The sequence below is a fragment of the Ylistrum balloti genome, unplaced genomic scaffold (assembly GCF_031769215.1).
Source record: "Ylistrum balloti isolate Yb309-2 unplaced genomic scaffold, AGI_CSIRO_Ybal_v1 Utg369640, whole genome shotgun sequence".
In the NCBI taxonomy this organism is placed as follows: domain Eukaryota; kingdom Metazoa; phylum Mollusca; class Bivalvia; order Pectinida; family Pectinidae; genus Ylistrum; species Ylistrum balloti.
The window spans coordinates 1,623,885-1,649,537 of record NW_026781901.1 but is presented as its reverse complement, the minus strand read 5'-3'; the positions used below and the strand labels follow the sequence as shown (position 1 = coordinate 1,649,537).

The 25,653-nt window shown below is 38.0% G+C and overlaps 1 protein-coding gene across 1 annotated transcript in view; it reads left to right on the top strand.

The window, feature by feature from the left end:
* LOC132554486 (synaptotagmin-11-like) overlaps positions 1-1,514 on the top strand; it is a 43,755-nt gene extending 42,241 nt beyond the window's left edge. Inside the window, exon 4 of the mRNA XM_060218801.1 lies at positions 1,207-1,514. Within this exon, the coding sequence (XP_060074784.1) occupies positions 1,207-1,514 (308 nt within the window). The remainder of the gene's footprint in view (positions 1-1,206) is intronic.
* Positions 1,515-25,653: the final 24,139 nt, after the last annotated feature.

Genomic DNA, 25,653 nt, shown 5'->3' with positions numbered 1-25,653 from the left:
TCACTGCAACTAACGCTATAAAGAGCTTCTAATACCCACGAAATTGCCGCATGACTTGCTAGCTGTCTGTGAAAGATAAAAATAGATGGACATCCTGCTAATTAAGAAGTAGCTGTTTACCATTAGGTTGTTCCCGGGGGACTTGTCTACTTGACGTGTGTTGCCATGCTAACTGTTCATTGAAATATATTGATTTATAGTGCTGCGCTTCGTTTACATGGATCTGCATGTTCACGATCGTCTCATTCGTTCCATCCCCATGTAACTTCAGGTGTTCCATGTAACTTCAGGTGTTCCATGTTACTTCAGGTGTTCCATGTAACTTCAGGTGTTCCATGTAACTTCAGGTGTTACATGTTACTTCAGGTGTTCCATGTTACTTCAGGTGTTCCACTTCAGGTGTTCCATGTAACTTCAGGTGTTCCACTTCAGGTGTTCCATGTTACTTCAGGTGTTCCACTTCAGGTGTTCCATGTAACTTCAGGTGTTCCATGTTACTTCAGGTGTTCCATGTTACTTCAGGTGTTACATGTAACTTCAGGTGTTCCATGTTACTTCAGGTGTTCCATGTAACTTCAGGTGTTCCATGTAACTTCAGGTGTTACATGTTACTTCAGGTGTTCCATGTTACTTCAGGTGTTCCACTTCAGGTGTTCCATGTAACTTCAGGTGTTCCACTTCAGGTGTTCCATGTAACTTCAGGTGTTCCATGTTACTTCAGGTGTTCCATGTTACTTCAGGTGTTACATGTTACTTCAGGTGTTCCATGTTACTTCAGGTGTTCCATGTTACTTCAGGTGTTCCACTTCAGGTGTTCCATGTTACTTCAGGTGTTCCACTTCAGGTGTTCCATGTAACTTCAGGTGTTCCATGTTACTTCAGGCGTTCCATGTAACTTCAGGTGTTCCATGTTACTTCAGGTGTTCCATGTTACTTCAGGTGTTACATGTAACCTCAGGTGTTCCATGTTACTTCAGGTGTTCCATGTTACTTCGGGTGTTCCACTTCAGGTGTTCCATGTTACTTCAGGTGTTCCACTTCAGGTGTTCCATGTTACTTCAGGTGTTCCATGTTACTTCAGGTGTTCCATGTATATTACGGTGACTATTTTATTGCATAGTGTCTTTTTCTTGCATAAGTCAAAACTATAATTAATAATGTTATACATCCAGACTATAGTGAAGAATTATCTTTCGTGTGTTATAGATCCCTACGTGAAGATATACCTTCTCTACAATGGCCAAAGAATTGCTAAAAAGAAGACGCACGTGAAAAAGCGAACACTGAACCCCGTGTTCAACGAGTCCTTTCTGTTCGACGTTCCATATAATGAAGGGCTACAGAATATCAGTCTGGAGTTTCTGGTGCTCGACTGGGACCGAGTCACTAAGAACGAAGTGATTGGTCGCCTGGAAGTCGGTGCAAGAACCAGCAGCCAGCAGCTGCATCACTGGAGCGAAGTCATCAACTGCCCCCGGAAGCAGATCGCGGAGTGGCACAAGCTGAAGGAATGAAGTGTACCACGGTACAGAGATTAATACTATGACTCTTTATTGACTAACATGCATGTATTTAAACTAAGAAGTGGTTTAATAGATATAAACTGGACCAGGTTGTGTAAAACATCAGCCAGTGATTCCTGAACAAATAAGCAGGGATTCTGCAGTAAGTGAAGATATGGTACTTAGTTTAATTCACGTGCATGTAAAGAAAACAGACTTAGGTATAGAAACTGCAGACGGATTCAATCTAGAAAATTACAGACCTGTTACCTAGGAAAAAGTCCTTAAAACCACAGAGGTGGGGAAGTTAAGCACATGAGAGCATAACAGTATTATTTTGCATGTGACCAGAACGAAAATGTTCTATCCTGTTTGACAGTTCATAGGTTATATACGCGAATATATATGGTTGTAAATTAGTGATAAAAAAAACAAAATATGCAAGCAAAATTATTCATAAAGGATACCGTATCCATATATAAAATTGTCCTCAATTAAAAAGTTAAGAATCTTTATAATCTTCGTCGATAAATTAAATATTTGACGTTTAAGAGTGCTTTATACCAAATAGCATCAGAAATTCCCACTCGGTAGATTTCCTTTAGTTATCGTCGTCAAACATGTCCAAACAGCTACAATTTAACAACAGTGCCGTAGCTAGTAAAATCGGAACAATCCAGCAATTTAGTTAAGGATTCATACCAAATTTGTACAGATTTTATAGTATAATTTCTCTAATACATAAAGTGAGTGACGTATATCCAACGTCAATTCTGACAGGTAACCTCCGAAGGTGGTCCCACGAAATACTCAGACGGAAACCTCCGGCACCGAAGGCAAGACCTGCCGATGCCCATAAACAACAAAAAGGACCAATTTATTTGAATTCAATTTACTTCCAAAGCATGAGAAGAACGCGGTTATACTTTCTATCGGATGTGTAATAGAAAACGTAAATCACAGTTCCTGAAGGGTTTTAATGAACATTAGAAACAGAAGTGTGCAACTGTTAATTAAACAGGTCCCGTGATTGATCAGAACCACTGAATTTTAACTCCGAATTTCCACTCTTTCATATTATAACTAATAGCTTATTCAATATTAACATGTACATCAAACTGTATTGATAAAACCCTTTATTCCTGAACATTATTTCAAAATGTCAGTGCGCTCTGTTGTTGTATCTATTGATCGTGAAATATCATATCTTGTTACTTGTTTGACACCTGGGAGATCGTATAGGGAGCCGGGAAAGTGTTTATATGAACATCAGTGTATCGTAAAAAAATGTTTACACTCTTAAAGCGAGGACGCCTTGGTCAGATACCGAAGAAGTCAGGTGCCTACATCAGATCATGATGACGTGGCCATTCATGATTACGTTATTTCCGCTATTTGAGTGTAGGTCATCGAGATGCTGAGTAGTGAAATATCGAAAGTCGATATACCGGGTCATAAAGTGTAGATTGTCGAGATACGTATTGGATAATACATTATCTACGATGGATCTAGTGGCGTGTGGATAAACGAAGTACCTGAATAATGGATTGTAAATCTTAAATACGTAGTCTTGAAGTGTGGATTGTCGAGATTCCTGGTGGTGAATTTTGGGTTGTCGAGATCCATGGTAATGAAATGTTGAGATACCGAGGTGTGACAGTAATATTGTCTATAATTTTTGTATTTTTTCAGGTAAACGGAAACTAAATCCTGTTTTGTTATCAGAAGCATTTATCAGACCCACGCCATTGCCACATAAAAATTTTCATTCATGTGAAAAAGAAATTGCTTCAGTCTATCAAAATTCAAAATCTAACTCATTTCCGTTTTGTCTTTCGTTCGCTTGCAGCAGCTTTAAGAACAGAAATGGCTAACACTAGTAATTCTCCTAAAGGAAAGGTTTCCTTGGTCATTGATGACCAGAGGTAAATGATTGTTGATAAAGGAATATTTTGCTATGATATATTTTTCAAAAGATGTTGTTGTATACATTGGATATTTTTGTTTGTCTTTCGTCGACAACCGTGACGTGATGACCTTGGAGGAAGTACATTGTATTTTGGAAAAAATGAACCCAATTTAACTTAAAATGAAATAAACAGTTGCACATTATCGTTGTTGTTTGTCTTGCATTTTCAGCGATTTTATAATCATGCATTTTTGAGATATTATACGATATAGACAATTTGTCAAAAAAGGAAAAGAGAAGTCCTAATTTGCCTGATACATTCATTTGCATAAAATACGCCTTTTGGATAAAAGATGACAAAACATTCCAACTATGTAGACGATACAAAACTAAATATAAAAACGTTGTACTTTATCGTAATGAAATCGAAATTTCCGTGACGTCGACATTCAGGATAAGCTGTAGCCAACACCCCAAACCTGTCTTGACTGAGGTACTATTTTGGCGCCGTTAAGTGGCTATACCTTCTCAGGTGTTTGATCTGATGATTTCTGAGTGACGTGGTAATTAGTTTTAAAAGGCACATTAGCGTTTGGTTTCCATTGTTTATTACGAACATAAGTCGGGAAACCATTAGCGTAGGGAGGGTGTAACCAGTTTGTCAGTAGTATAAGAAGCGTGTAACCAGTTTGTCAGTAGTATAAGAAGCGTGTAACCAGTTTTTCAGTAGTATAAGAAGCGTGTAACCAGTTTGTCAGTAGCATAAGAAACGTGTAACCAGATTGTCAGTAACATAAGAAACGTGTAACCAGTTTGTCAGTAGTATAAGAAGCGTGTAACCAGTTTGCCAGTAGTATAAGAAACACGTAACCCAGAATTTAGAAGTGTAAGACTTTGATTTCAACAGTAAGGCACGCGATGATATCTATGCCAGTTAGAAGGACATCACCGTAGTCAGCATTCCCAGAGACGTTCCTATGCTTACTTCAATTGTCACGTGCTAATAACTATACTAGTAAATTGGATCACTACAGTCTCCTCCTACAGCATTGCTTAAAACCATTATGAATTGGCAGTTTTTCCTATAAATTCAAATGTAGAAGATATAATCAATTTATCAAAATGAAAGCTGAATCAAACATACACGCAGCTTCTTACAATAGGGAGTCATTTGAGCCAAATGTTTGACTGTTATGGTATATCTATAGTGCATGTCCAGTATATGAGCACCAAGCTTTATGCGTCGAAGGTCTTATGCAGGAAACTGCAATCCCAACCCTCAAGGGTAACAGCAGACAGAATAATGATGTTGTCTCTCATACAAATTCGTAGACACGAAGAAAGACATACTCGTCATGGGAGAGCCATAATTATTCATGAAAGGTTAGATCAAGTACACGGCATTTCCCTTTCGAAAACTGTCCATATCCCCTTGCAGGTTTAACCAACTCCTCCAGACGTACTAACACGGGGGTAGCCATATGCACAGGGCATTTAATTCAATAACGAACTTAAACCATCGATACTCGATGAATGTTTCTAGAGGTAGATAATGTTAGAAGACGGTTTGTCATTAACAATGGTACATGCTCCCTAGGATATATAACATTTGGTATCAAAGGGGTATATTGGTCACGTTTTACATCACAAAAAAAACCACCATTTTGATGTATCAATGGCGACGGTAGACTAACATAATGGTGGTTCTAATACCCATATACTTAATCACGTGCCAGTATAATTAGGTTTATTAAGGGCTTGTCTGGGTGGTATTTTAGGAAGCGAAATTAATTATGTCCGCTTTTCTAGGTGTTAACATATGACTAGCTTATTTCGAGATATACTTTACATTTAGAAACGTAAAGTAAAAAAATCGTTTACCCGGTTATATAATTAACATTAAAGAGGACAAATGAACTTATGATTTATTCATAGAAATTAATTTATTATTCAGTTTATATTTGATATAAAATCAAATTTGTTTTGTGCCGCAGTCATTGTCTTATGTACAGCCTATTGGGTAGGTACAGTACCTTTAGCAGTATCACTGAAAGCCTTGACGATGATGGAATTTTTCTAAGAAAGTTTTGTAGTCGTTGATGATGAAAAATTGTTGTAGAATTATTTGCTAGCAAGATGTTTCTTTTTTAAACACAGAGTAAAAAACTGGTAGTGAGATGACACATAAATAATTAGCGATTATTGCTGAAAACACCGATCGGAAGTTCGAGAATATCATATGTAACTGAAGTTGTAGTCCTGATACAGATTATAAGAAATAAGTGTAAACAATAAGCGATGAAGTTTGAAAGTCTAAACAAATATACATTTTGTGCGTTCTCAATATGAGAACCGCGGTATTGACAGCGGAACTAACAAATTGAATATATACATTATATCATACAAGGAAATGGAATTTCGCAATCGTGAAATTTCATGTCTCATAGATAAATAGAGTCTAGCATTTAGGAAATTTGATGCCTTTGAATATCGAAAACCCTTTTAAAAAAAATACACCAAATGTTTGGGAAGAAAGGGTTTTGATGTAAAGAGATACTGAAGTTGCAAAAGAAAAAAACAAAGTCGTTTTCATGCATTATAGGGATATTATTTAACTACCGGGGTTAGCAATAGATGTAGAGGAATTCGAAGTGACGTTGGTTCCACGCTTCCTGAAACTTCCATTGTTTTAATAATCTTTTTGTTACACCATCCTACTTTAAAACAAATCCAGGTCAGTGAAGTGAGAACACCTAGTTTTTGTAGGTATGTCAGTAGTCGTTTTAAAAATATCACCACCAAACTCTGCAGAAAGAAGCAGATGATGTCAACATACTAATAGACACATGATTCGAATTCAAAATCAATTAAACGAGGACAAAATATTAACCAAAGAAACGTTTACGCAATAATCCTGGACACGAGTTCAATGATAATTAGACTGTATTACGAAAGGATAATTGTCTTCCGCTTCGTCATCCAACATCTAAATCTTGGTCGATTCAAGAAACGGCACATTATTAAGTGAGAATGAAGTTAACAACGAAAACCAGACATGCTGAAGAGCATCGAACACATTTAACTTCATGTCACACAAGGAAAACAAGATCATGGTGACGACCATAAGACTAATCCGCAGTGTCCATCAACCTTCATCCCTCCAAACCCTGTAAGTTTATCTGTCGACATGATTCACGAAAGTCGTTATATCTGGAACACACTTTAGAATAACGAATCAACTGTGGCATGTAAGCTCATTGCCTGGAAATAGTAACTTAACCATGGACAAATCGAAATCTACTTGCTTATCAGCTTAGTGGAAAGCAGTCGCTGTTGGGAAATCTGGATATTGTGGGGTTTTTTCCGACGTTTTAATGGTCTATTATCTGCTCCTTTCGTCCCTCTGGACACACGTATGGCTTACTGTTGCGAGGACGTTAAATTCAAAACAAACCATTGTGGGAAACAATGGAGGTAAAGCGTGGTCACTCAATGATATCCAGGTTTCAGTTCAGTGTATATTACATTGGAACACGACAAAACAGACTAACATAGTCGATAAAAGTCGACTTAAAGGATATTTAAATGTATATATATGTACAGATAACATTATCATTCCATACTTGAGCTATCATAAACGAGTCAAATAAATATAATATAATTTTTGAACTAGATGCAGAGGAGCGAAATAATACATTAAGCAACATTATGAAGTAGTGTTGTCCATTTATTACAAAGAAAATGTTTATATGGATAATTTCTATCAGTTTTCATTTTAAAAAATATTTGATAAATTACATAAAAGCGACCGTGTCAGTAATTCTAGTGGAATCAAACACAACTTAACCTCTTCCTTGACCAGAGGCTGAATCTAAGATTATATCTGTCGTAGATGGACTCTGCCCTGACCCGTGGCTGAATCTAAGATGATATCTGTCGTAGTTGGAACCATTGATGGTTTCCATCCATCTTGTTTGGTCGTTACATTCTATTAACTCCTCGACTCTGCGCTGCAATCATGTCCTACCTCGCTTATCCCAAGCTTTTGTTTATTGGCCCCTTATCTATAGAAGTAGGACGCATTTAGATCTTTGCGTGGTTGGGAACCATCAAACACTGGTAGCTAACTTATCTGTAAGCTTGCAGACATTTGTCATTCATACGTTTGATTTATTCAATGATCTGCAGAAACTGCACACAGTGTAAGATTCTATAGTCAGGTTTTTCCTGTTAAACCATTTTACTCCTTGTATATAAAAATTATCTGGACATTTAGCTTATGTTCGATGCTTCATTACAAACACTTTTCTCATAACGTATTAGATAAACTTTTTTGGTCAGTCCTTTGCTATAAGAATATATATATATATGAATATTTGTTATTTTTACTGGATTTGCCCTAAAATGGAAGTAACGGAGTAAAAAATGTCACATTACATGTTGTTGAGTGAAATTAATTTTACCTTAAATGAAACCAAATACAGGTGTGTTCTATCCGTTGAAAGTTATAAATGACTATAGTCAGTGCTGAGGTTCCTCTGAGTCTGGAGCTGAATACTGAAACGTCAGCAGTAAAATGGTGTGTGGGTGTAGACCCTAGCGGCGACATTCCATCGTCTATAGCTCCTCCTCGACGTCATCCCTAGGGAGAGTAGGGATGGCTATATAGAGTGTCAGACAGGATTCATAGATAGACACAAATGAAATTGTCCTCCTCAGTATAAATACCACATTCATTCAGCCTGCTGCTAGTAATAAGTCAAATATAGTATCTCATTTCTCAGCTGATGAAGTTCTTTCTTTACAAATCAATTCAGCATTGTTCACATACAATTTTGTCAATACGATTACACGTGTATCGTGTTGAATGATCAATAAAGCGACATTTAGATATGTAGAAATAACCTTACTATTGTATATGGTGAAGAAATCTCGTGTAAAGCAATCAATCTATATTTGATTATTTATAAACCACCTCCCTACCATCCCCATTGTTTCCTATCCTAGATATATATGTAACAAAGCTCACGTGTTCTTACCGCTGATGTAGGAAGCGACCTGAAGAAATCTGCACTGTTTCCATTATCCATGTAACAGGCCAGTCATTCTTCAATGTCCCAATGAATGGAAACGTATGGTAAGTAGGAGTGAAATAGACTCAATTTTAGTAACCATATTAGATGTACATCAAATGGACGTATTGTGAGATTCTCAGAGACATTGACCTAAAATCTAAAACGGTATCTGAATGAGATCAAGCCTGGAAGTCAAACTTGATTCCGTGTCATCAATCGTTACAAACTGAAGCTACCTACAGATATATTTGATAGTGTAAACATCTACTGATGGAATGAGAATAAAGTGTTAGGTATGAGGACATGCATCACTAGTATTGAGCTAAATACCTAATGGACAGAACCTTAAACTATAAGTACTCACATAAGCCTTAATAAATAGTCTTCAGTGTAACAGAAGAAGGAGTTTTTTATTTCAATGTTTCAGATGGGATTCGAACCCGGGACTTCTGAGTCGTGTTTACTAGTCTGATCGAGCTATAGAGAAGATCTTTGTAACCGTACGGTATATTGCGACTAGTATTTAGTGTTACACCAGTATTACTGTTGACACATTTTGTAACATATCGTTCAAATAAGGTGTTATATTTCCCTTTTTATATAGTATTGTTAGTAAGACTAATGTACAAATGACACACATAGAGGCTTTCAATACAGATTTAGAATTATATACTTAAAGCTAAATGATAAAAGAAATCGTATCACACCGCTGTTTTGTTTTTGAGACGGGTTAAAGCTAGGGGGTACATACAGGCCTCAGTTGATTAAAGTATGGTTAGAATCAATTAATGTCTAGCAGAAAAATATGGAATGTTGAAACAGAAAAAACAAGGACTCTAACTACAAAAAATGACGATAAAATATCAATTTGACCGGTTTCTACAAAATGTTTCCATCTTTCTTTCATTCATACTTGATAATTTTCGTAAACCGTTGATTATCTCTTTCCAAGTTTTGAAACAACTGGCAACAGATTACTGCAAACCTCGTGGACTATTAGTCCACCACCAGTGTCTACCCCCACAATCTCCAGGTTGTGTCAGTACTCCACCACCAGTGTCTACCCCCACAATCTCCAGGTTGTGTCAGTACTCCACCACCAGTGTCTACCCCCACAATCTCCAGGTTGTGTCAGTACTCCACCACAAGTGTCTTACCCCACAATCTCCAGGTTGTGCCAGTACTCCACCAACGCAAAGACAGGCACCTTTTGTGAATTAATGCTGATTAATATGCTGTAATTCCTTTACTTTATGTTCACCTGATCACGGATGTTCCATTGCCATCGAATCTGGTCTGGGATGATCAATATCGGGTTATACAAAATGTCAGATTTGTAACAAAGGACATAGCTGAACAAGCACGGGCTATCCTGAAATAGATCACTGCTCAATTCAATCTCAGAATCATTGATTTCCGTCAGTCCTACTCGAAATCCTATGTAGGTATAGATATACTGGTTAATCATTACCATTGAGGAGTCATCTACCATATCGAAATCCATTTACCGAAAGAGAAAACTGAACAAGAATGATGAAATGTATACCGTAGGTGTATACAGTCTAACCTGTCATAACGGCCACCTTAGTTAGACGGCCACCTGCTTATAACGGCCGTTTTCAGATCCTCCCAATCGTTTTTGCTCATTAATGATACCTAATTTAACGGCCACCTGTCTAACGCGGCCAGCGGCCACCCTTTTCGTCCCCAAACTCGCGATCGAACCTCGTTTAAACGGCCGTTTTGACCACAAGTCATTTGACAAGCTTTCTTGACTGCGAGTCACGTTTTCTCGCCACGTGAACATTTCTACAAAGAAAACAGCTGATGGCACGTAAACACAATTCACCATGCATTTTATAATGGGTTTGATTTCATTTACGTCACTGGTATACACAATAAAGGCATATAATCACTATTGTGGCAAATCACTTCGAAATATGAGCAGCAAACGAAAAACTTTAACTCTTGAAGATGTATCGAAAACCGGTATTTTACGTTCGATAGATATATCGGATCGAAAGTTTCTGTATCGAACAAAATATCGATCATTAAGAGAGAATAAATGCCATGTCGAAAAATACCACATTTAGTTGTGTTATGTCGATCAAATTTCATTGCGAGTGTTTTCGCTTCGTAAAATCAACATTTCGCTAGAATAGAGAGCGGCTATCCGTAACCTGAGGTCATGAATATTAATGAGGAGTAGAGTAAAACCTAGAAACATTCCTGACAACAAGTTACTAGGATGAGAAATTTTATAAAGAAATATTTTAATTGATAGAAAGGAAAAACAATGCAGTGGTTCGTTTTTGAAGGTTGTAAGAACAATAGATACAATACCGGAGCGCTTCCGCTCTGCCGCCATTTTTCGTGCGACGTCATTATAAAGTTCCCACCCACTCTAGATACCAGTCTTTACTGGATGTCGTTTAGACATGGCATCGAGTGTTTGATTGAAAACGCAGGCAGATTAGTAATGAATAATTTATGTTTACGTTTTCTTGTTCGTAAATGTAATATATTCAAACAAATATTAACAATTATTGGGAATAATTTTGCATTAACAAACCAAACCATGAAGGAAATGTTTTGACTTGAATCACATGCGAAATTACAGGTAGAAAGTTACGGTTGTTCGATTAAGAATTTTTCAATAGCTTCATTAAAACTTGTACATGCCTTCCTTTCAATTTTGTTCTTTTGTATTTATAGTTGTGTCATAAAATAAGGATTGGTCTGTCTTCAAATTACTCGCTAACAAGGTAATAAATAATAACAGATGATGTTTTTATATCTTATTATTAAACTGTATCAAAATGTCAATGTGTAAATTGCCGCAACATGGGTTCGAAAATAAAGAACCTCAATTAAGAGGCCACCTCTCTATAAAGGCCACTTTCATAATTTCCCAACAGTGGCCGTTTAATACATGTAAGACTATATTACGTCTTGTGATACACATACTGTTGTCTCACTACATCATTTTGTTTTATCGTTATTGTTGGTGTTGACAGTTATTGATACCTGTTCGGTTTCTTTCTATTTTCATTCTCACAGTCTAACATTTCATAGCTCTTTGCATCACTGATTTCGTCACTGCACTGACCAACTTAGTTTCTGTAAGGAACAATACATGACATGGAGGGTTGCTGAGATATTTACAATAAAACCTATGCTGAACTTTCGTTATTCTTTGTGTTTACCTGACTGAAGTGTGGGAAATCATGACCCTGTTATTATGTATAGCTGCTACATTCAATATGATAGTCTTACATATTTTAAAGATCTCAAATTGCTCAAAGCAGTTCATCAAATCTACTCAGCCCATATTTTTATCAACTAATATTTCACATTTAATGACTTCCTGTAAGAAAATAAGAAAATAATAAATTAAGCTGCTTCCAAATTATGTAATTTAGATTTTAGCACTTTTTAAGCCTCTAATTATCAATAGGAGTAGGTTATACGGTAGGGAGAAGGTTGTGTGGTAGGGGAGAAGGTTATATGGTAGGGAGAAGGTTGTATGGTAGAGAGAAGGTTGTGTGGTAGGGGAGAAGGTTATATGGTAGGGAGAAGGTTGTTTGGTAGAGAGAAGGTTGTGTGGTAGAGGAGAGGGTTATGAATTAAGTCCCTAGGTTGTATGGTAGGGGAGAAGGTTGTGTGGTAGGGGAAACTGTTATGTGATAGGGGAGAAGGTTGTGTGGTAGAGGAGAATGTTGTATGGTAGGGGAGAATGTTGTGTGGTAGAGCAGAAGGTTGTGTGGTAGAGCAAAAGGTTGTGTGGTAGGGGAGAAGGTTATATATTAAGTTACTAGGTTGTATGGTAGGGGAGAAGGTTGTGTGGTAGGGGAGAATGTTGTGTGAGAAGGTTGTGTGGTAGATGAGAAGGTTGTGTGGTAGGGGAGAATGTTATGTGAGAATGTTGTGTGGTAGAGGAGAAGGTTGTGTGGTAGGGGAGAAGGTTGTGTGGTAGGGGAAAAGGTTGTGTGGTTGGGGAGAAGGTTATGTATTAAGTCACTAGGTTGTGTGGTAGAGAAGAAGGTTATGTGGTAGGGGAGAAGGTTATGTGGTAGAGGAGAAGGTTGTGTGGTAGGGGAGAATGTTGTGTGGTAGGATAGAAGGTTATGTGGTAGGGGAGAAGGTTATGTATTTAGTTACTAGGCTATGTGATGTGGTAGGGTATTATTAACTTATATGTAATGGATAACGTTTTGATAAATGGTGTGAAAGAAGGTTATGTAGCAGGCAAGAAGTCTATTTACTGATACTCTTCATATGAGAGTGAAACTACACATTTTTGATTACGTCAATGTTGACTCGGGTTGATTCAGTCCTAATTTCCCCGTAGTTCTGATCGATTCTAGTCAAGCTAGACCTATTGGAGACAGCGTTGTCCTGACTCTAAGATATCCGGTCTCAGACAGTCACTGATGCCTTGTTTACTCCCCGTGATAAAGTCCTAATCAATGTATTCCGGATAACCATTCCGCTTTTTTTTCGTATCGTCTCCATTTTCATACACTTGATATAACATCTATGGATTTAGAGCTTCATGAAGTACAAAACAAACCGTTATAAAAACAAATATCAAAATAATGACAGTATTTGATGTCATATTGTGACAATGAAAACATTTTCACCGATCGGCAAGACAAAACAGATATTGTTTACAAAGCAATTAAAATCGAGAAAGGAGAGTTGACAGATACTAGGCCTTACTGTACAAATTGTGATTAATCTTATATTACAGTATAAAAGGAATATTTTCTCTTGACAGACCTAAAGCATGTCAGCTTGAATTAAATACAACATACGAATGTAATCATTTTACTAATCAGACGGGTGACAGGGCCAATTAATCGTTATAAAGAGAAATTTCGGGTTTTTTTCGTTTATTTTTCCATTTAGTTTTTTATAATTAAAATCCACAGAAAAACAAAAGAAACAAACTTCTTTATGAAAGGACGTGTTAAATAAATCTTCAAAAACGATACTGCTCCCTAGAATAGAATGATTGAAAACAAGGATGATAGAATCATAAGTTGATTACTTCCGTTTTAGATTATATTGATACGAAGTAAAATGTTTAACCAACCAATTGTAACCCCTTCCCTTCGAAACATACATAAAATTAATAATAATTAAGATCGTCTCATCCAATTTTAACTTTCAAAGTGCACAAATTATAGAGAATGGGAAAATGAACGTTTTACACCATGTTTGAAAAAAAAACAAACAAGCAAATGAGATGAAATATTCTGATAAAGTTTTTATCTTTATCACTACGAAATTAAACATAAAATCGCCGTGACAAACCATTTATACTTCTAAAAACTTCAAAATAGATTAAACCGAAAAAGTGCAATAATTATTATAGAAAATAACTAGTTTTTCCCTTATGTAAATGACATACATGATATAATAGTTTGATCTAGTCTCTATGTTACAGAATATATACTGAAAGGATAAAGAAACGCAGGGTAATATTTATTCCGATATTTTGAAAACTTGTTCTCCAAATAAAGTGATAAAGGTCATATTACACCTTGTCATGTATCGAAAATTTAGTCACGGTACAGTGCGCAGCTCTGGTAAATGGAGGAAGGAAAAAACAAGAATCTCGTGCACCGTGTTGTTCTGGTCTCATGCAGCGTTGGTTAAGTCACTCTTCGTTAGTCTTTATACAGACCAACAGCTTCCCTAAAATTAATTGAGAATTGGATTCGTTTTAAGAATGGCACGACTCACAGAAGTTCAGAAGGGTCAGGCCATTCAGATGCTGATGCAAGGGCAGCTGCAAAATCAGGTTGCTAGGCACTTTGGTGTTAATGTTTCCACCATAGAACGTCTTGTAAGACGGTTCGGGAAACTGGGCGATGACGTCCGCGCGTAATCGGCGCCTTACTGTCGTTGAGAGTGCACTTGATGTTCGTGGAAATCATGGGCGTCCTATAAGTTCAAAAACTGTAAGGAATCGATTACGAGAAGTTGGTGTGAGAGCACGTCGCCCCTACGTAGGTCCACACCTTACCCCTACTCGACGTCAGCGTCGTATGGCCTGGGTCGCTGCAAATGCTCCACGACGGTTTCCACTGAGGCAGTGGGGACAAGTTTTCTTCACGGACGAGTCTCGATTCTGTCTTTATCGATCAGACGGCCCTCAACGTGTCTACCGACGTCGTGGCGAACGTTTTACGGACCCTTGCGTTGTAGAGAGGGATAGGTTTGGGGGCGATTCAGTAATGGTGTGGGGAGGAATCTCACACGGGTTAAAATCACAATTGGTTGTTATTGATGGCAATTTAACAGCAGCTAAGTTTAGAGATGAGATCCTCCGACCCCATGTTATCCCTTTCTTACAGCAGCATAATCTAACCCTCCAGCAGGATAATGCTAGGCCCCACGTAGCAAGGATTTGCCAAGTCTTTCTGGCCAACAACAACATTCAACCACTAGATTGGCCGCCATATAGCCCTGATTTGTCCCCGATCGAGCATCTTTGGGACCAGTTGGATAGACAGGTTCGAAAGCGCCAGCCACCCTCTGCTACTCGAGAGCAGTTGACCAGAGCTCTGATTGAAGAGTGGGACAACATCCCCATAAGACGGATTAACGCTCTCATGAAATCTATGACCAGAAAAATAAGAGCCGTGATCACAGCAAACGGCGGACACACAAGATATTGATGACTCAGTTCAATTTCAATTTCAAAATCCTATGGGTCCATTCAATTTAATCGTTAGTACCTCTAAATCAATTGTCAGATGCAAAATACAGACTTTGGAAATTTTTAAGCTTTAATTTATCTGTAAGTATACAAAATTTCGTTTTAAATGAAGCCCGATATCATACTTAATTTCTGGTTTAAAGTTCATCCTGCGTTTCTTTATCCTTTTAGTATATATATGTTCAATTTAATAAGATATATCCTTTCACTTGGGTTAGTACAAATGGTGATACAATGTGTGGTACGATTCTCCCTATCCATGGCGGATTCTTTATCCTGTCGTGGTTGTGTCTATCGGCAAAAGACTTTATTCTATATGCTCTGGATAACATAAGACGACCCTCTTGCATTGTGTTCAGTGAAGTAGCTACCTGCATGGAGAGCCGCCTCAGCATGATAGTGTCTGTTCACAATGTGATAAACTCAGCAAACGGCAGCAAACAAAACCCGTACTTCTTTCTCTTAAAGTACATGCAGCATCAATCTTGGTAGCTTCCATTTATACTTAACTACAGCCAAAACATTGCAAAGGCAACACAAGTAATCACTGGAGTAATTGCTTACTTTCAAAGAAAAACACAAACAAATCCAACGGGAAATGTGTTCCTTTCTCAAACCCGAGAGTAATTATCGTCACACAGTCAAACGGTTGTCGGTCCCGCCATTGATAGCAAAGAATGGAACCTTACCCGGTGACTATCGAAATGTATTTACGGTGACATCACTAACATGATGGAACAACATTTTAATCGGGAAAAATCCTTGAACATCGTGCAGTAACGTATAAAACTGTCGTGGTTATGGTTTCGAAAGCCTTCAATTGCTCTTAAATAATTTCCTGTTATTGAAGAAGAGCTGAATATAATGTAATTTTGCAAAATCACTGAACATTGTTAAAGGAGGTTGTTTTTGTATAGTTGTTTGTTTTTTTATGTTTATAATATATACTTTGTAGAAAACAGATCTATTTGTAAGACCGAACGAACGATTCTGTCTGCGTTATAAGTCATAAATCGCAACATCGGACATAGTTTGCAGGACTTCTTTCGTCTTCTTGCGTTTTTTAATATTTAATTGACGTTTTCATCACTATGATCATAGAAGTATGAAAGTTATGATGTATATATCAGAAATAGAATACATTCATTACAATGATATAACCTAGTCCACTTTTTATAAAAGACACACAAGGTGTCGATATGAGGCCACAAGTGTCTTCCTTCTCCACTGATTGTTGTCTGTGGCAAAGTCTGATTCAAACCTCAGTCATAATGAAATAAAATCTATGAAGCTTACGAAAATTCATCTTGTCAACTGCCAAAACGAATCGTCTTCAATTGTGTCGTCACTTGCTTCACTTCGCATGGCAATTCAGTTACAATATCAGTTAACAAAAACGACTTCATAAAATGTCTCTTATTGACAGGGAACAACATCAACTGTTATTTTTTTTTCATATTTTAATATTGATCTTTAAGTCTCAGTATTCCTTAACAATATGTTTTCTCACGCAAAGGGTCGATGTCCTGAAGACATTCTGCTCGTCGGCGAATACAGAATCACCGAAGCCTGTTTCCAGCTATATCGCCGTCATATGTTTACTTCATTTCCATCTAACAGAAAAACGTTTGAAATTACTTTGAAATCAATCACTTAACTTATAAAAACGAAGAAGTTTATGAGTAAAACAAGTTAAACTGTTCTTCCCAGCATTAACCGGAAGTCATATATAATAGAAACACCACCGACGTTAACATCATTTGATTAAACGTCTAGAACTAGTATAAATAACAAACTAAAACCATTGAGGGTCTCCAACGAGACATGTATCTTTTAATTACTTTATTAATGTTTACGGAAGCTCCTCGTGATCAGTTCTACAGCAGAACTCCTGCTGAAAAGCTAATAACGTATTCAAGGATGGGTTAAACAAGAGCTATCACCTACCTTGACAAAGGAAACATGAGACACAAGGCATACACAAACAACAGCAAATTACTGCATAGTTACAACAGAGACCGGGTTAGACTATGAATTTGTTAAACAAGGCAAAACGAATGCAGCGATATGTTGGTGATTTAATGTTATAAGGTAAATACTTTAACATCAAATTTCATGTAAAATTTCCTGCAGCAGTTAGGCTACGGAAAGGAAGGTGTGGCACAAGGCCAACAAGACATCGCAAGCGATACAAATCCCCTCACGTGTCAACAATAAGTGACGGAAATTCTAAAAAAACAAAACCAAAAAAACGTAACGGATTCCTTGACCTTGATCCTAGAACTTTGAGATATAATCATTCTTTACATGAGGCCGCCAAATTGCTGACAAAGATAAGTGTTACGGTACGTTAACCCCCTCTTACAACGTTCGTCGCGTGGGGATAACAAATCCTACCACACACTGTTGATTTTATGTTAAAGAGAAATATCAGAATTTAAAATTAAACATTTGAAGACAGCTGTACAATGCGCCCTGAAAACAAAAACAAAAAAGATGGCCACTTGTAAAAAATATATAGTGTAACAAGGGAGCACATGTTATGCCATCTATAAATGACGTGTTCACTCACCTCGTATGGTATCATTTCTGTTCTACTCCTCGTGTGGTGACGAAGTATACAGTTTCAGGTGCGTTTTTGGGTTGTTTTCATCAATTTGAACTTACTTTCAGGAACTCATAGGAATAAAAGTCATGACACGTTAGAACTTCAATGAGCATGCAATAATGGATTTCAGAGAAAAAATATATCCTGTCATTAGATGTGTACACATATCATCTAACGAATATTTTTCCTGCAGTCACGTGGTATCTATTTCCAGTAGTCTGGTGGTATCTATTTCTTACAGTCTGGTGTTATCTGTTTCCTACTGTCTGGTGGTATCTGTTTCCTACAGTCTGGTGGTGTCTGTTTCCTACAGTCTGGTGGTGTCTGTTTCCTACAGTCTGGTGGTATCTGTTTCCTACAGTCTGGTGGTATCTGTTTCCTACTGTCTGGTGGTGTCTGTTTCCTACAGTCTGGTGTTATCTGTTTCCTACTGTCTGGTGGTATGTGTTTCCTACAGTCAGGTGGTGTCTGTTTCCTACAGTCTGGTGGTGTCTGTTTCCTACAGTCTGGTGGTGTCTGTTTCCTACAGTCTGGTGGTGTCTGTTTCCTACAGTCTGGTGGTATCTGTTTCCTACAGTCTGGTGGTGTCTGTTTCCTACAGTCAGGTGGTGTCTGTTTCCTACAGTCTGGTGGTATCTGTTTCCTACAGTCTGGTGGTGTCTGTTTCCTACAGTCTGGTGGTATCTGTTTCCTACAGTCTGGTGGTGTCTGTTTCCTACAGTCTGGTGGTGTCTGTTTCCTACAGTCTGGTGGTATCTGTTTCCTACAGTCTGGTGGTATATGTTTCCTACAGTCTGGTGGTATGTTTCCTACAGTCTGGTGGTATCTGTTTCCTACAGTCTGGTGGTATCTGTTTCCTACATCCTACAGTCTGTGTGGTGTCTGTTTCCTACTGTCTGGTGGTATGTGTTTCCTACAGTCAGGTGGTGTCTGTTTCCTACAGTCTGGTGGTGTCTGTTTCCTACTGTCTGGTGGTGTCTGTTTCCTACAGTCTGGTGGTATCTGTTTCCTACTGTCTGGTGGTATGTGTTTCCTACAGTCAGGTGGTGTCTGTTTCCTACAGTCTGGTGGTGTCTGTTTCCTACAGTCTGGTGGTATCTGTTTCCTACAGTCTGGTGGTGTCTGTTTCCTACAGTCTGGTGGTGTCTGTTTCCTACAGTCTGGTGGTGTCTGTTTCCTACAGTCTGGTGGTATCTGTTTCCTACAGTCTGGTGGTATCTGTTTCCTACTGTCTGGTGGTGTCTGTTTCCTACAGTCTGGTGGTGTCTGTTTCCTACTGTCTGGTCGTGTCTGTTTCCTACAGTCTGGTGGTATCTGTTTCCTACAGTCTGGTGGTGATGTGTACAATCTGGTGGTGTCTGTTTCCTACAGTCTGGTGGTATCTGTTTCCTACAGTCTGGTGGTGTCTGTTTCCTACAGTCTGGTGGTATCTGTTTCCTACAGTCTGGTGGTATCTGTTTCCTACAGTCTGGTGGTGTCTGTTTCCTACAGTCTGGTGGTGTCTGTTTCCTACAGTCTGGTGGTATCTGTTTCCTACAGTGTGGTGGTGTCTGTTTCCTACAGTGTGGTGGTGTCTGTTTCCTACAGTCTGGTGGTGTCTGTTTCCTACAGTCTGGTGGTATCTGTTTCCTACTGTCTGGTGGTATCTGTTTCCTACAGTCTGGTGGTGTCTGTTTCCTACAGTCTGGTGGTATCTGTTTCCTACAGTCTGGTGGTGTCTGTTTCCTACAGTCTGGTGGTGTCTGTTTCCTACAGTCTGGTGGTATCTGTTTCCTACAGTCTGGTGGTGTCTGTTTCCTACAGTCTGGTGGTGTCTGTTTCCTACAGTCTGGTGGTGTCTGTTTCCTACAGTCTGGTGGTGTCTGTTTCCTACAGTCTGGTGGTGTCTGTTTCCTACAGTCTGGTGGTATCTGTTTCCTACAGTCTGGTGGTGTCTGTTTCCTACAGTCTGGTGGTATCTGTTTCCTACAGTCTGGTGGTATCTGTTTCCTACAGTCTGGTGGTGTCTGTTTCCTACAGTCTGGTGGTGTCTGTTTCCTACAGTCTGGTGGTGTCTGTTTCCTACTGTCTGGTGGTGTCTGTTTCCTACAGTCTGGTGGTATCTGTTTCCTACAGTCTGGTGGTATCTGTTTCCTACAGTCTGGTGGTATCTGTTTCCTACAGTCTGGTGGTATCTGTTTCCTACAGTCTGGTGGTGTCTGTTTCCTACAGTCTGGTGGTGTCTGTTTCCTACAGTCTGGTGGTATCTGTTTCCTACAGTCAGGTGGTGTCTGTTTCCTACAGTCTGGTGGTGTCTGTTTCCTACTGTCTGGTGGTGTCTGTTTCCTACAGTCTGGTGGTGTCTGTTTCCTACAGTCTGGTGGTATCTGTTTCCTACAGTCTGATGGTGTCTGTTTCCTACAGTCTGGTGGTATCTGTTTCCTACAGTCTGGTGGTGTCTGTTTCCTACAGTCTGGTGGTGTCTGTTTCCTACAGTCTGGTGGTATATGTTTCCTACAGTCTGGTGGTGTCTGTTTCCTACAGTCTGGTGGTGTCTGTTTCCTACAGTCTGGTGGTATATGTTTCCTACAGTCTGGTGGTATATTTCCTACAGTCTGGTGGTATCTGTTTCCTACAGTCTGGTGGTGTCTGTTTCCTACAGTCTGGTGGTGTCTGTTTCCTACAGTCTGGTGGTGTCTGTTTCCTACAGTCTGGTGGTGTCTGTTTCCTACAGTCTGGTGGTGTCTGTTTCCTACAGTGTGGTGGTGTCTGTTTCCTACAGTCTGGTCTGGTGGTCTGTTTCCTACAGTCTGGTGGTGTCTGTTTCCTACAGTCTGGTGGTGTCTGTTTCCTACAGTCTGGTGGTATCTGTTTCCTACAGTCTGGTGGTATCTGTTTCCTACAGTCTGGTGGTGTCTGTTTCCTACAGTCTGGTGGTATCTGTTTCCTACAGTCTGGTGGTATCTGTTTCCTACAGTCTGGTGGTGTCTGTTTCCTACAGTCTGGTGGTATCTGTTTCCTACAGTCTGGTGGTATCTGTTTCCTACTGTCTGGTGGTGTCTGTTTCCTACAGTCTGGTGGTATCTGTTTCCTACAGTCTGGTGGTATCTGTTTCCTACAGTCTGGTGGTGTCTGTTTCCTACAGTCTGGTGGTGTCTGTTTCCTACAGTCTGGTGGTATGTGTTTCCTACAGTCAGGTGGTGTCTGTTTCCTACAGTCTGGTGGTGTCTGTTTCCTACAGTCTGGTGGTGTCTGTTTCCTACAGTCTGGTGGTATCTGTTTCCTACTGTCTGGTGGTATGTGTTTCCTACAGTCAGGTGGTGTCTGTTTCCTACAGTCTGGTGGTGTCTGTTTCCTACTGTCTGGTGGTGTCTGTTTCCTACAGTCTGGTGGTGTCTGTTTCCTACTGTCTGGTGGTGTCTGTTTCCTACTGTCTGGTGGTGTCTGTTTCCTACAGTCTGGTGGTGTCTGTTTCCTACAGTCTGGTGGTGTCTGTTTCCTACTGTCTGGTGGTGTCTGTTTCCTACAGTCTGGTGGTGTCTGTTTCCTACAGTCTGGTGGTGTCTGTTTCCTACAGTCTGGTGGTGTCTGTTTCCTACAGTCTGGTGGTGTCTGTTTCCTACAGTCTGGTGTTATCTGTTTCCTACAGTCTGGTGGTGTCTGTTTCCTACAGTCTGGTGGTGTCTGTTTCCTACAGTCTGGTGGTATCTGTTTCCTACAGTCTGGTGGTATCTGTTTCCTACAGTCTGGTGGTATCTGTTTCCTATTGTTTGGTGGTGTAGTCACAATATCAAATTAATCACATGCCAGAGATTTGATTACAGTATTTTTAGGAAATATTGAACACCACTTACGTATTTACAGCTAATTCCTTCTAGGTAATTATTCCATGGTAAAGTTATATTGTGTCGTCATTATTGAATACATTAATTCTTGTTTCCGAATGATTTTACATTCTTTTTTATAAGATACAGTTTAAATTCTCAATATGATATATATATTATATAATATACCTAAAATCCGATATCAAACAAAACATTTGATTGCGGAACTCGTTTTGTCTTGTATTACAGTTACACTGACAACATTCAGCTTGATGTGGAACCACAAGTTGTGAAGTACAATTAGAGATTGATAACGTTACGACTCGCGGATGTAACGGTGCCATATATAGAACAGGACGAGGAAATATAAACCACGTGATAACAGCTCAATAAATAGGCTCTTATTGTCGTATAACACCGACCATAACGGGCAACAGAAATTTCAGCCTCATGTCCGCCTCGTCAATCTTTGAAACACCTTGGCGATAGATGTCCTTACATTGTAATCCAGTTCCATTTCTTTCCTGCATGGAGCGATAAGAATTCGCCATTAAATCCACCTGGAGTGGACAGTTTTAGAAATTTATGGTATATCATCACTTCCGTTTGTGTCCATTATAACTCTTTAAACAGTGTATTTGATGAGCCAACAAACCAAAACTGGATGGTGTCGCTGTATCATTATCTGATGTGATGTTCGTAACAATCCTTGGTTTGGAAAAGTAAAACAAATATATAAATATCATAAATACGACGTTATGTCCACGAGAATACCGATATGTTGGTGAAATTATCTTCATACTCCAAACAGATGAAACGAGGGGAAAATATAAACAAGAGTTCTTTTGTAAAGTACTTGTGATAAAACAAGTGATTTGAAAGGGTCTTTTGATTTACATCAACAGCGAGCGAGTTATATCATACTCGTTAGTCGGAAGGGAAGCGCCCCATGGGTCTTACTTTGAAAAGACCCGGGAAAACCCATATGGTCGGCCATGTGACCCCATACCTTTTCACGTCCGTTCGGCGAATCGAATCACGGACGTTAGGTGGAAGGCGAATGTGTTGCAATTGCGCCATCCGACCACCCCTCTAACACACGTTAACATATGATTTTTCATGTCATATCACGACATTTTCAAATGAAAACCGGGTTTATAAGGTATCTACAGACATATCAACGAGTATTGAACAAATCTTATATAAAATCATACCCGTAATTAGTTAATATAATGGTTACATGAATTGTGATAGTTTCAATGTATAGTCACAGACATATTTCTAAATAGAACTTTTAAAAACTGGCATCAACAAGAAAACTAAGAAGATGGCGTATCAAGACTTATACACTTACTGAAGATACCTGATACATATGTTTTCTCAAGTCAAGCCATAATACTGAATTGACATGTACTCTTAAGAAAGTACAAACCCGTAAACAATACATCAAAATAAATCAAGCTGGTCCAACAGGTCGCCAGTCTAATAAAAAGCAGTTTAACGAGATTTCACAAGCTGTAAAGTACAAATTAGTAACAAAGGGTGCTGATTACAATATCGATGTAATTCTATCACAAGACGAGAAAGTATAAGACACTTAACACCTCAGTCCTAAAGAGCTTCTTAATATCGTTTAACAGCATTTTTGTCTCGTCAGCACCGGCGTCTGAGCTCCTCGTCAGTCTTAGAAAAAATCACTGGTTTCTTTGGCTACCGTTTCGTTATGAACCAGGCCCACACCGGTAAGGTTCGCGTTAATATCAGTTATATTCATTTCAACAAAATTTATTGACAAATAGGGTGAGACAAAAGATGCATGTAACAGACACCAATTCCTGGGTTGCTAGATTAGTATATGGAGATTTAAAATGTAAACAATGAAACATTTCAAGGGAGGGAATTCACAATTGATTACTTAACTTATCACAACTATGTATATTATCTGTGTGTGTTAACTATGTATGAAATGTTATCTCATTGGACATAAGTAGACTGTTCGAAAAATCTCACTCAAACAGAAATATCAGGAAGACAGAAAGTTAAAAAAAGAAGAATTAAAAAAACAAGAATAAAAATCGCAAACATGTCCAATAGGATTTATATAAAATCTGTAAATTGATATCAGATTTCATCAATGGAAATATAATATAATATAATATAATATAATATAATATAATATAATATAATATAATATAATATATAATGTAATATAATATAATATAATGTGATATAATATAATATAATATAATATAATATAATGTAATGTAATATAATATAATGTATATAATGTAATATAATATAATATAATATAATATAATATAATATAATATAATATAATGTAATATAATATAATGTAATATAATATAATATAATATAATATAATATAATATATATATAATATAATATAATTATGGATTCCTCCTGGATTATGTAAAAACTAAAATGTGAGGATTTTCCAATAAACCAATGTATACATGACTTTATGTCTGACTATTTCTGTCACAGGTAGGCTCGCCTAGTACAAAAGTGTCTATATTGATCGTTATAGCTTTGGCATAATCACTAAGAGAAGTAAACAGATTAATCCTTATAACGGGAACGCTCCAGGAAATTAGTACATATGATCAAAAGAACAAATATAGGGTGGACTGTCAGTTAAGTGGTCAAAATGTTAATTAAGTAGTTAAAGGGTGACATAAGCACGAAGAGTCATGTAAATCCTGTTGTCACTTTCAGTAGCAGATTCTCTATCAATAATTCCTTGTTTCGTTACCTGAACTTTTACGGCACCTAATGTTTTTATATAGCTCAATGTCATCTATTGTTTCTATATAGCCCAATGTCATCTATTGTGTCTTTATAGCCCAATGTCATCTATTGTGTATATATAGCCCAATGTCATCTATTGTGTCTTTATAGCCCAATGTCATCTATTGTTTCTATATATAGTCCAATGTCATCTATTGTTTCTATATATAGTCCAATGTCATCTATTGTGTCTATATATAGCTCAATGTCATCTATTGTGTCTATATATAGCTCAATGTCATCTATTGTGTCTATATATAGCTCAATGTCATCTATTGTGTCTATATATAGCTCAATGTCATCTAGTGATTCTTCTGATTAATTAAACGTAGATATAATATTTACAACATAACTATTTCGCTGGTTGCAGGTTGACGAGATTTTTTTCTGTGCTGCATGCTTCCAACACGTAATGTTTCTTTAATTTTACGATTGCGAAACATTTATCAGATTTTAAGTCTGTACGGGTTTCTTCCATTAATGCAGGTTGTTATCTGCTGCTACCAATCCCTTGGGCGTATTATTGACATCCCGGGAAATGAGGTAGTCACACCAATTTAAGTCATGTCTTGGAGAAAAAATATCATTCCTTGCTAATCAATAAACATTAAATGTAACAACAAAATCGATATAACCAGCCAACGGAATAGCTGTGCCAACCTGCCATCCAGTAAATTGGCGTTTTCTGCTGTCAAGAAAAAATGTGCATTTATCAATTGGGTATTGATTTCTAATAATCATTACCGCGTGCAGCAGTATAGTCTTAGTCTGCAACAGGACGTGCACTTTACATATCTTCTCAGAATGGCCGGCTACCGACAAGTGGTTTACGGTTGCGTCAGTGTTGCACAGCAGTAGAATTGTCCAATGTTTAACTGATGTACGATACGAGCATGAGAGGTATACTTATATTAGCGACAAACAATAACAAACCTAAGCAACTGATGTAGTATTAATATAATACAAATATTTCAATTTTATGTTTGATAAGATAAAATTATGTAACATACAACGTCTGTAGAAACATATGTCATCTACAAAAGACGTCCCCAATAATCTGTATAATATGTAGTCCATTTCTAAAGATGAGATCTCTTGTCTATCGGCAAAGATATTAATTAGTACCTACACCAATCCTTTATATATGTTACCTATACACTTAACGATCCTACACCGATCCTTTATATATGTTACCTATACACTTAACGATCCTACACC